The 13,087-nt window shown below is 36.6% G+C and overlaps 1 protein-coding gene across 5 annotated transcripts in view; it reads right to left on the reverse strand.

Moving 5' to 3' along the window:
- ktub (Tub domain-containing protein ktub) overlaps positions 1-13,087 on the reverse strand; it is a 208,039-nt gene that overhangs the window by 78,116 nt on the left and 116,836 nt on the right. For 4 of the 5 annotated variants that reach the window (XM_089239410.1, XM_089239411.1, XM_089239413.1 and 1 more), the window contains one exon: positions 1,274-1,361. In XM_089239410.1, coding sequence (XP_089095536.1) covers positions 1,274-1,336 — 63 coding nt within the window. In that variant the 5' untranslated portion in view covers positions 1,337-1,361. Of the gene's footprint in view, positions 1-1,273; positions 1,362-12,714; positions 12,842-13,087 lie in introns of those variants that run through there. The other variant, XM_089239409.1, reaches the window with a different exon arrangement.

Raw genomic sequence — 13,087 nt, forward strand, 5'->3', positions numbered from 1 at the left:
AATACCTTATGCCAAAATTTCATTCAGTTTCTGTGAATGGTATGATAGTTAGGGGCCCATATGTCGGGATAGTTTTTTTATAATCACCCTGTATATATACATGATAAAATATACTTGTTATGGGCATCTTTTTCTCAGCCACCTCGTTGGGCATTTTGCCTGTTGTGACCTTGTATTTGTATACTGAAAAAAATTTACCCCATAATATTCGAAAGAAAATTCACGATATATCGAAAGTTGAAATCCTTTGTTTTCGTCATTTTTTTTGCGACTATCTCTATATTATTTTTGATGCTTGGTCATTTTAGCTCGTAAAAAACATCAAAAATTGAGAATTGAAGTCATCGATGTCTCGAAGAATTTTCATTTAAATATCACAGTATGTTTTTTGGTACGATGGAAAATGGTGCCAACTTTTTTTTTGTGAGTTTGTTTTTTATTTGAGCAGTATAAAAATTTTAATTTTCATAATTCATGTATTAATTATTTTACAGGAGTGAAACTATTGTATCAAAGTTGACATTTCCCTTTTTTGCTGTTATTTCCTCATGTTTTTCTCTAATTTTAGAATCCACCGTAGACTTCGTATTCCATTCGTCCACTCTTCGTGAAACATTCCGTACTTAGGCTTAAGAAACGTTTCGATTATCATCGCTGTGTAATCGCATTTATGAGTATTGTCACATAATGAAATATTCATAAAGAGAAATATTGAGTTCTCTAGAGATATAAAAGAACAGCATACACCGAACATTTCATGCATAATAAACCCTATTCATATTGGATATTATTAAAAAAAACTCTGACCCAAAATGAGGTACTTAACACCAGAAAATTGTTTCTCACCGGAATAAAAATTATTTCTTTCTTCTTGGGCACTTCTTGTTTTTCCGGAAAAGACAGAATATTGCCCGACTTTATATATATAAAACTTCAAAATCTTGATATCCTTAATGAGAGTATGCACTCTTATTATAGTTATTTAGTATCTACAACCAACCATTTTTCGTTCTAACCACAAGGATGAATTTTAGTGAATTTTCACATTTATAATTTAATAAAAAAAAATTTGGCATCAGTTTTTTTTTTATATTAAGCTAAAACTTTATTCAAGAGATTTTTTTAGCCCTTTATAAAGTAATAAGGGTAATATTGAATTCCTCCACTTGATGATTGCTTCCAAGTGTTTTCACGTATTTCCTATGTAGTAATTAATGAACAGTACATTCAATGAGCAGATTTTTTAATTAACTGCATTTTTTCCCCTACAAACCTGTCTGTCCAGCCTTTTTTGGCGCATATCTGAATTCACTTTTACTGATTCTTCGGCCACCATACCAGGTGGGCCCGTCCATTCTGATCTGAAACAAAAGAATGCAATAAGCGAAATACAATACTATAAATATAATTAGCCTAGTCTAATTTGGGCAAAATTAGAAAAAATAGTGATGAAAGAATTGAGATCTCTTTCTCTTCTCTACTATAGAAACAAATACAGTGGAGCCCCGTTATACTGCGGGTGTTGGGGGAAATGTTTTGTAAAAAAAATGGACTTCACATAAAATAATGGTGTTCTAGATGGTACCCATTTAATATCCAATTCCACAATGTATCGAGACTTATTACAACGAGGTTCCATAGTCAAATGGAGAATCTTTGATAGAACTAAGCTTACCCAACGCAAATTTTACAAGATTTCGCAAAAAGAAAAAAAATGTAAACAGGCGAAACTATGTAACTCAGGGATGCTCAACCTTCTAATGAGCATGGGCCATTCAAGTAATTTTTCATCCATCGCTCAAATGACCTAGCAACGCGTCTTAGGACACAATAAAATAACTGAAATAACAGAAACTTCGATATATACAGAAGAATCTGTCTAAATTGACCCTCAAAAAATTTTCTGGTCACTTGACAGGAAATATACAGAATGCACATATTGAAGTCTTAAATTGTATTTATCAAAACTAGGTGGGCAGTTTATCCAGGTGGCCAGATTGTACAGGTGGTCAATTTACCAGGTTCTACGGTACACATGGACGGGGATACGGGAGAGGGGCATAGTGAGCATGCCCATATTCACTGAGATATTCGAATTCGAAAAATGGAGGAAAGTTGGGAAAAAACAGCATTAAATGCGGGCAAAACGTTTTTTTCGCATTTAATGTTGTTTTTTCCCCAATTTTATTTCGTTTTTCGAATTCTGATATCTCAGTGAAGAAATGGGGAATTTTTTTTTGTTGGCCTCAGGAGACCGAGCAACAACTTTCTAATTGGAATTTTTAGGACGGGGTATTCGTATACAAAGTTAATTTTTTTCATTTTAATAACTATACAACCCCTTGCAACATGAATGGCATATCTGAGTACATCTACACGTTATTTACGTTTTTAATTGGAAATACACCTCTATAGGATCAATGATTCACTAGTAAAATGCCATAGGCCTACGTCTTGTTACCTATTCTCGACTATCGAAAGCCCAATAATTACACACGTGATTCCTTGTGAAAATAATAAGTGTTTTTCGTTTTAGGATCAGGCGAATATTTAATGAGTTATAACGTTTTGAAATTTTGTGTGTAGGGCCGGATCTTGAATCCTGTGAACTACTCGGTCGCAGATGGCGCCAACTGAAGGGCAGGGGTGATTTTTTTTATCACCAAAATAATATTCGCTTACACGTGAAAAATGTCTAGAACCGGCCTTGGTGACGTGTCATTTTTCTAACGGTCAGTTATGTGTCAAACAACCAACAAAAGTAAAATTTTTCCTCTGCAGAGGGTAGCAGTATTTTTGAAAATTGACTGAAATATATATCCAATCCTGTTTGAAGATAAGACAGTTATTTTTTTTTCATGATTGGCAGTTTTTCCTCTTCCTGTAGAGAGATGTTAACCTTGTTACTGCGTGTTACATTCGCCCCGCCATACTGGCAAATTTATCACCAGATTTGTAATGCGTTAACCAAACGAGATCTATTGGAAAAATTGTTTTCCCAAAATCATTATTGTTTTGCCAAAATGTGGCAATGTTCTCCTTCACTGTCAAGTCATTTTTTTTTTTTTTTTTTTTTTGAGGGAATGTGCATACACTGCACAGTGTTTACTGCGCGATCGTTTTTTTACGCTGTCGTTTTAAGCAGATTAAAGTTGATCAATAAAACAAGGCAATATTTTTTGAGTTATTCTAAAATTTCATCGAAACTGTTACGCGTGATAAGCCTCAATAAAGAATGTAAAAATGGTACCTTTATATATGAAGGTGGCTGGTTGGAACAGTAAAATGATAGCAAAAACTATTCAATCAGATACTTTTATCAAATTAATAGTTACGGATTTTTTCTACTGATTTTTTCTTAGCTGTCATCGACTCACATTTTCATACCAAATTTTACATGTTTCAATAAAGATTTTTCATTTCCTTTCGACTGAAATTGATTTTCGCTCGCTAAAATGTTAATAAACTTTTATTTTTTACCTTTTTACAAGAAAGATTTTTTAACGACTTCAAAATTTATTTCAGTCTACATGATTCGCGCAGAACTTCATTTGAAAAAAATGAAGAATTACAAGAATGCAGAAATGAAGAAATGCAGCCGAATGAAAATTCAATCATTCGGCTGCATATTTATAAGGGGGTGGTTGCCACCTCTTTACTGCATGTTCTCTAAATATGGTTTTGAGTATTGTTTCATACACACTCACACCATAAATAAGATGCCGTAAAAATTTTCATTTGCCTTTCAACTCCATTTCGAGTTCCGAAAAGAAAACTGAAGGTAGAAGTGCTACGAAAGCATTCTAGAGAGATGCCTTGGCAGGATCACCACAGCTCAATAGGATAGATATGTGAGCCTAGTGGTGAAAAGAAATAGAAATTCTACTCTTGGCCAGGTATCCGCAGACTTTGCTAACGCTACTGGCACTCGTGTATGTATGAGAACCATTTCTCTTCAATTAAATAGGCAATTAAATAATATTGGCTTATATGCACACGGAAGCCAGTAAAATTCATTCCGCTACGAGAACCTTTCATCATCGAGAAAAATTACGTTGGTATAATGATTGTATTCGTTATGATCAGCAACAATGGTTCAGAGTCATGTTCTCTGATGAATTGCGCTTCAGCGTCAACAGTGCTTCTGCACACCAGCTACTGTAGAGAGAGCAGGAAACTCGTTACCATCAGCAGAATGCCCAGGAAATTACTATTGCTGACGAGCAAAACCTGGTTTTGTTTTTGGAAGTTTTTTATTATTGAAATTGCTTGTTCTAGGTATAAGGAATCGGGAAATGTCGGGTACCTCTTTGGTACCCTTGGGCAACTCGAAATATTCAAGATGGCGTATTCCGCCATATTGGAACTAGTAAGTGTTAAATATCATAAGTGTTAAGTTCGTGATCTTATCAGCCAGAATTTTTTTTTTTGCCTGTTGTAGCGTGTTTTTTGTTTAAGTTTATATATTATATATTCAACTGAATTACAGACTTGCAACAACATTTTACTGGTTATTTTCTACTATTTACTTTCCATATGAATGTCAACTTCCAGTATTGTCTGTGCAGCCATGCTGTAAGGATGTTTTGGTATGTCTTTCTGTACAATTAGATTCATATTGCCGAATTCCCTGCCCCAATCAATGTCTTTGACTTTAAATTATTTTCATAATCTTTACAGTTTCGAATATTGTAATAGCAAAAAATAAGAAGTATGGAGAAATCAGACTGTTTTTTTTAAATGGAAATATCATTGTAGGGAAAAACTGGAAAACTTATCGAAGCAAGGTGAACAGCGAATTCAAAATATTATTTCATGCAATGAGATAGATATATGACGACAGAAAATACGAAGAACTTCGAAGATCGACGCCAAATAAAGACCTTAACATGGCCTGCCATAAATCTTGTTTTTCTATGTATACAATGCCCAGAGTATAATGGATATAATACACTTAGGGGAACCCGGGGTACCAAGTTGAAAATATGGTTTAAAAATACGAAAAGGTTAATCAAGAGAGCTGCAAATTTTTCTATGGATACATTATAATTTAATAATCGCAAAAATGCAATGATATTGTAAGAAAACAAAAGAACAATATATTTTTTTTCAAAAATAGAAAGTTGTGTCATTTGCCCCATGCCCGGGGCAGAACGGGGTGGTAAGGACAAGTAATTATAAAAATATATAAAACTAGTGGAAATGCAAGAAAATTATTTTTAACTGACTATAAAGGTTTAACTACAGTTTTCATTGATTGTGTCCGTTTCTTAAGCCTATTCGCAAAATGCACACACCACGACAGCCTCATCATCTTCACTGTCTATTCCCGCACAGGAATTGTGTGCCCGTTTTTTGCACATGGAACAAGTGACTCAACCTTCAACTGACTTTGAGTGAAATTCACCGTAATATAAACATTCACAGTCAGAACAATCCTCAGAATCACTCTCGCTAGTTTTCGGTTTTTTCCATTATTTTTTCCTATCTTTAGGCAATTTCCTTTGTTTTTTCAATTCTCAATTTTATTCTCTTTCTTAAATAGTTTTATCCTTGCTCTTTCTTGTTTGGCAAAGTTTTTTTTTCCTCTTTTTCCTTAATAGCGGCTTCTAAAACCCTTTTCTGCATGGGGGAATCTGTTAAGACAGCGATCTTCCCCCTCTTCCGATGCGTCCTTTTCGCGCTCTCTTTAACTTTTGGAATAAGCATTAGAATTTCAGGTGAAACATGAAATGAAGAGACCCTGTTATCAGTTGTCATCCAACAGCACCCAGGAGTGGCACAACTAGCCTCATTAAATCGGACCTTTTTCGCTGGCGTGTCATCATTAGAGTTGTCTGAAACCTCGTCAGCTTTATCATCCAACCTCAAAGGCATATCTTTTTTAACTGGTGTGCTAGACGAAGGCAATTCCAATTGTTCAGCTCCAGATATGATCACCTCTTCACTTGAAGGCCTACCAAATCCGATGTCAGTTGTGTCTGCTGGGAGAAAATTGGTGTCGGTGAATATGGATTGGTCAGTTGTCAATAGTCCTGTAGCTTGAAAACCATTAATAGTAATTTTCATTGTTGCGCTTTGGATAAAAGCTGATCCGAAGAGCGTTGAAATTTGAAAGAGAGTTGCGACTTCCCCTGTGTTGCTTCGCAGCAATTTTTGAAGCGCATCTCTGTAATGAAGACTTAAAGGCTTCATAAAAGAAACATCAAGTGACTGAAGTCTGTGAGAGCAATGTGCTGGTAGACATAGCAACACTGGGGAACAGACATAGCAACAGAGTGTGTGCATTTGACCACCATGTGGTGGAAGACAGGTTACAGTTTGCTGGAATGGGTACTTCCCCATTCCGCCTCAGGGACACGATTCAGGTTAGGGAGGTAAGGTCACTCGTGAAAGATACGTAAACAAACGTTTAACTACACGAAACTAAAGACAATTAAACGTACTTCAAGCATGTACTAACTACATTTATAATGTAATCAAGTATGTATACCTTACCTTGGTTACAAAATCATCAGAAGTTACAATACAGGAGCGATAAATCACACAACGGAAACCTCACGTACCAACGCTCAAGAAAATCAAACTAACATGGCTGCCGTAGTTGCGCAGTAACATGTGGGTCTAGATCTACCTATTGCCACTCACTGGTAGCACCCCCTTGCCACCGAAAAACGTGGAACTTCATTCCGCCCCGGTACCCCGTTCTGCCCCGGGTTCCCCTACATGTTGAAAAAAAGAATTTGAGATGAAACCAGCAAACTCTGCAAAATATCAAACTCCGATCGACATGATTCCTTCTCATCTAGATACAATGATGACATCATTAGTAGAAGCTGAACGACTTACTGAGCTAGCAGATCAGGATTTTTCCCATATTTACATGCGACCAACAGTTTTATAGAGTTGCATTCCTTATCACTTGGGCATTCCCGGAAAAGTTTGCCAACATTGTCTTACGTCTTGGAGGTATGCACTTGTTGATGAGATTCATTCAGGGCCGGACTTGGGGGGGGGGGGTGCGAAAGGTGCGGTCGCACCGGGCCGCAAAATTTCAGGGGCCGCAATTCTTCCAAAAGAAACCCTTTTCTTTCTCAGCAGATGTTTTGAAATTTTCGATTGAAATTTAATTTTTCTCTCATTAAACTATTATTGATTGTGAAAGGAGGCTTTCGGTTTGAAGCCCCTATAATATCATTTTTAGTGTTATTAGGTATAGCATTAGCTTATTTCAAACAGGAAAAGAGTGTGTGCAGGTGGTCACATTCTTTACCTCTGAAAAAAGTCAGCCTTTCTTTCTGCCATTAAAGAAATAACAGGCCTACATTAACCAAGAAAAAAAAAACATACTTAGGGCATCAAATGAAAAGGAACACCTTTAAAGAAATCTAGTAATTTTTTCTCGCACAAGTTAATGTTTATAGTTTCATCCCGCGGTGCTTCCACTAGCCCTAGTAGCCTGTGGCATGGACATCTCTAGATGACGACTGTCCCGGAGCGAAGTAACTTCGACTGTCCTTCGGAGTGTTAATTGCATGCCTTCCTGGGAACCTCTGAACTGTCATGATGTTTCCCTGGGAGGCTTGACCACTTCTTCGAAATTCCAGAAGACGGATATACAATGCATGAATTCTAAATTTTGACAATTTTTACTACTGAACTTCTGAAAAAAAAAAGGTGAGACATCTCTTTCCGACTTTTTTTCTCAATCTAATTACCCATTTAGTACAGTACCGACATTAGAGATATTCTGTTTCATGACATATGACATCAGGCATAAAAACATTTAAGAGCACAAAGGTCCAAAAATTTAGGATGTAGGCTACGTTGCTTGCAGCACGGGCAGTTCATTCTCTGATAAGAAAATGTGTTTGAAAACTGTGTATTAAATAAATTATATCTGAGGTTTAGGCTGAATGCACCTAGTGTTGCTAATATTCGACAACCTATACCAGGGCGTCTTTTTGAATATTCAAATATTGAAATTACAATCTTGGATTTTATTTCTGGCAAGAAACTCTTTGTTTTAAACAAGTAATAACATTGGAAAGTTCATACATAGTGAATCCCACTAATAGAGTTTTCCAAAAACTCGTCATGAAAAGCGTCGTAGGCGGGAAAACGCTTTAAACGGGAAGTTTCGATAGGTGTCAGTAAAAGTTAGGATTACGAAAACAAGCCGTACTAAGCGAGAAAACTTTCTAAGTGGGAACGTTATAAGCGGAATATACTGTAGTAATTTTAAATTAATCTACATTTTCAAATGCAGTTCTAACATGTTTCAGAATGTTTTTTTATTTTTGGGAATCCAGTATTTGATTCCTTTACTTCTATTATTTACATTAATTAAACAAAAACAGCAATAAAAGATTCGAAAAATGATCAAAGTTATCGAATTGCAACAGATACAGGGTGATCAGCGAATAAGCCCTTATTTCAAAATTAAATATCTCTACAACAAAGATCAATAGAATTATGCGGCAAACGGTACGTTTATTAGCAAAACTGTAAGAATGTTGTACAGAAATTTCGAAAATTTAGTTTTTTTTTAATTTTTTAAAATTTAAAAAAAAGAAACAAAACTGGAGATTTTGGGGTTCCGAAAATCCTCATTTGTGTGAAGAGAAACCACTGCATTCGCCTAAAGTTACTGCATGGGCTGCGGTATGCGCCAGAGGCATTATCGGCCCCTTCTTCGTGCGAGAAACGATTACTACTGAACGTTACGTTACAATTTTGGAACAATTTGTCAGCACACATGGCGCATACCGCAGCCCATGCAGTAACTTTAGGCGAATGCAGTGGTTTCTCTTCACATAAATGAGGATTTTCGGAACCCCAAAATCTCCAGTTTTTTTTTTTTTTAATTTTAAAAAATTAAAAAAAACTAAATTTTCGAAATTTCTGTACAACATTCTTACAGTTTTGCTAATAAACGTACCGTTTACCGCATAATTCTATTGATCTTTGTTGTAGAGATATTTAATTTTGAAATAAGGGCTTATTCGCTGATCACCCTGTATTTGATAAAGATGATGAAACATTATATAAGTATATCAGAAATGTATGTCTGTTCAATATGATTCGAGCCACCATGAAGTGTTAAGCAGGTGTGGACCACGCCAATTACTATTAACCATTTATAAATGTTATCAAATTAATTTAAATGCAACTCCATCTCAATACATCGTGTTTGATTCGATCTCAACTATCAACGCATTCCTGAAATAATGAAAAATGAGTTCTTTCTGAACAATTTTTTCCCTTCAAGATTTATGTTCGGAAGTCGAAAAACTTATAAGCTGGAGAGTGACTGCATAAAGTTTTTTTTGGAGGGGCCGCAAAAATGTTTTTGCACCGGGCCGCGAAATTCCAAAGCCCGGCTCTGGATTCATTGGTACTGTTGGTTTTTTAATGGCTGACAGTGGCTTATTAGAATTGATGTCTGGGGTGTTTCCTGGAGTCCCGAAGATGCTGAGAGGCGGAAAGAGTTTCCTCAAAATATGAGAGCTTTAAGGATGGTTGCAGAAGTCTTGCGGAGTGTATCTGATGTTCACCAGCCAAACAATAGCAATGATCCTATATCGCTTCTAGAAACTATAGCCACAAAGAACAAAACATGCAAGCTGTGGGTTGATTGTCTATTAAAACCTGTCTTCCTCATGATGTTATACGTAAAAGCAGAATGAGAAAGAAATTAGCCCCAAGTTGTTCGTAAAGTGTTGCCCTACTTTTTTGCAGCAAGTAATCAGTCATCAAAACTATGCACGATATGGTCTGTTTTATTTAAGCGCAATAGCAAAAATTCCTGTCAGTGTGATAAACTTTCTGAGTGGTGATCACGTTATGGACAAATACCTGGCTTCTGGAATGGAATCCGGAGTGACATGTGGATTGAAACTCTATTTAGGCGCTTTGGCCATGGTCTTAAAGGTATTATCAGAATAATTTTGAAGACAGAAACTCTGAAGACATGGGCATTAAGCTTACATATTTACACTTGGCTGGAAAAATATCTTGTGAACATTAGTGAAGAGGAATGCCAGCAGAAAGGTGAACAACACAAGCACAAAGAAGAGACGAAAACACGAATTGCAACAGATAACAAAGACCGAGAAGGACTTTGTCATCAGTTTTTAACATCAGCTTCAAAATTACATAGATCCACTGAAACCTGAGTTCCACTTATTACAACTTACAAATACAGAGTGATTCAGAAAAGATCGGAAAAACTTTAAGAGGTGCTAGTACAAACAAAAGCAAACAATTTTCATCAAAAAATGAATGCATGGTCTAAAATGAAATACAAGCGTGCTACAAGGCGCACCATAGTAAAACCGAGGATACGAGGAGAAAACACAAGAATAACATATACGTTAAAAAAGCAATTTTAATGAATAATTTACAATAATTTCTCAAAAGAGTGACCGACAACGGTGATGCAAGAAGAACAGCGGCGAAGGAGGGATTGACGAACGTTCTGGAATATTCCAGGCATATCGCGAACCTCTCCCCAGCAGCAGCCGAAAGTGTTGCGATTAGGTCCTCTTCACAGTCAAGAGGAGTCTCATTCACCAGACTCTTCAGCTGTCCCCACAAAAAGAAATCTAGACACGACAGATCGGGCGATCGTGGTGGCCAAGCTACAGGGCTACCTCGCCCGATCCATCGGTTTGGAAAAGTGATGTTCAGATAGTGTCGAACCTCTCGCCCAAAATGGGCTGGGGCTTCATCGTGCTGGAACCACTCTTGCAGAAACGTCCGGTATTTGCCCTCGTCAAGGCATTCCGGCAGAAGATGCGGTCCTATTAGAGCGTCGCCGATGATTGCTGCCCAAACATTGATGGAGAAGCGTCGCTGATGCGCATGTGGATTTACAGACGCCCAGACATGTTTATTGCGGGTATTAAATGCACCATCTCGTGCGAAAGTGCATTCATCGGAGAAAAGAACAGTTACCGCAAAATCTGGGCGTGCTGCACTCTACTGTAGGAGCCAGCGGGCGAAGTCTATATGACGAGCATAATCTTCTTCATTCAATGCTTGCACTCGTTGAAAATTATATGGGTGCAACCTCTCACCCTTCAACACCCGCTATGTCATGGATTGTGGCACGCCAAGGCTACGGCCCACAGATCGTGCGCTTGTAGTTGGCTGATCTGCCACCATCTCCAAAATCTCGTCTTCCACACCTGCTGTTCTGGCAGTCCTTGTACGACCTGCATCAGACACTGATGTTTTTTGTTGCTTCTCTAACATTATTTAAAGGAAGGTATAACCATCCCGATGTACATGGAATCGCCTATCCGAGGAAAGGTCGTTGATTGACATTAAATTCTTTGTCCAAAAACACACTGACATCATACAAGATATCTTGGCCGGACATGCTCTGAGTGGATGTGATACCACAGCTTGCTTTTTTGGTACAGAAGGGAAAGGCAAAAGAGTAAAAGTATTGAAAATGAGTCGTTGCCTTTCATTGGTGGACGATGAAAAAGCAAGCACTATAGATGTGAACAAGCAATCATTAATTTTTATTACCATCTACTGCAGTCATCCGAAATGTTTGACACTTTCAGAAACACTAGTTAGAGCTTTTTCCACTAAAATGGGAAGAAATAGCTCTTCGCAACTTCCAAGATTCTGTGTCTGCCACCCACTAATGAAGCTTTTCTGTAGAATTTAAAAAGAGAACACCTTCAAACCATCATCTGGAAAAATGTTTTGGATACACTTCCCGCCATAGATTTTAAACAATTTGGCTACTACCAAAACAACAGTGTTTCTGAATTTGTCCAAGTGATGTCTTGAGGTTAATTAAATGCTCCTGTGATAGTGAAACAAAAGCACTATGTAGTAGGTCTGGCGCAGCTTGACCTAGATGGTCCTTGCGCCAAAAAAAAATCAAAAATCCAATCCATACTATGTAGTACAAAAGATGTGGTTGCTTGAACACAGACTTATCCTGTCTAGTGTTTTGCATTTGTGCGCATAACGGCTGTTTAAATAAAAAATAACCAACTACAAGATGAGCAAATGGAATTGATTTAGGTTTCGATTAACAAACGTTCGTCTTCATTTAGTGACATATCATTGAAAATGTAACTAAACTACCTTACTTTACTTGTGAATGTACCTTTTATGTGATACTACTAATTATATATTTTATTAAATCGAATACTTGTGTTAATGTACGTTTAAAAAATAATTAAACAAATTTATCTGTTACGAGATATAAAAATAACAAAATTTCTTAAAATTTAGTAAAAATATACATTCAAAATGATCACCTTCACTAAGTTAAATTTTTTTACGTACAAAAATATTTACTTTCAGATCTGTTCGGATAATTTCAACTAAAATTAGCAATAAATATAAGAGGAAAACATGCTTATGAAAAGATAAATGCAAACTTTCATAGAACCTAAATATTTAATTTAGCGATGGCCACCATCTTGAATTCTGAGAGTTGTCCAAGAATATACACTCGCTATTTTATGAATCTAGATACCCTAAACATCAAATACCAACAATAAAAAAAACTTATTAGTTCAAAACAGGATTCGACGAAAAATCCCTATTTTGCTGCCGGACTAATATGGGGATCGAGATCTATTGGGGAACTGGACATAAAACAAATTAATTTTTGCAAAGCAGGCTTTGCAGATGCTTAGCATGTAACCGGAATATTCGTTGATTTGAATAGAAAATAACCTGTTCGTCTCTTTCTACTCCAATTTTTCAGGAACGCAGCCGGTTTGGTCAGGTAACCGATTTAAAAGACGTATTCACATGAAAAATAAATAAATAAAATACACAAGTTAGCTCTAATCTGTTCATCAAAAAAATCTATCATCTTAAGTATTTTCTGAGTATTTCTTCGGCGACGACCCTCAAATTGTTTATGTCATTGGGAGTTGGAACCATTTCAAAGGAAGAATCTTATTTTAGAATATGGGGTCTACGTGTAGCTATATTTTCCTGACTACTCTCCGCGTTCTTTTTCTTCTCTCGATCATAAGAAAAACACAGCCGATTTTGAGAAATAGTGATCCAAATATCTCTTGGGAAACGATGATTCATAAGT

Source organism: Pholcus phalangioides, unplaced genomic scaffold, assembly GCF_987345545.1.
Source record: "Pholcus phalangioides strain wild (caught in Gottingen) unplaced genomic scaffold, Ppha-v1.0 ptg000011l_1, whole genome shotgun sequence".
Taxonomy (NCBI): Eukaryota; Metazoa; Arthropoda; class Arachnida; order Araneae; family Pholcidae; genus Pholcus; species Pholcus phalangioides.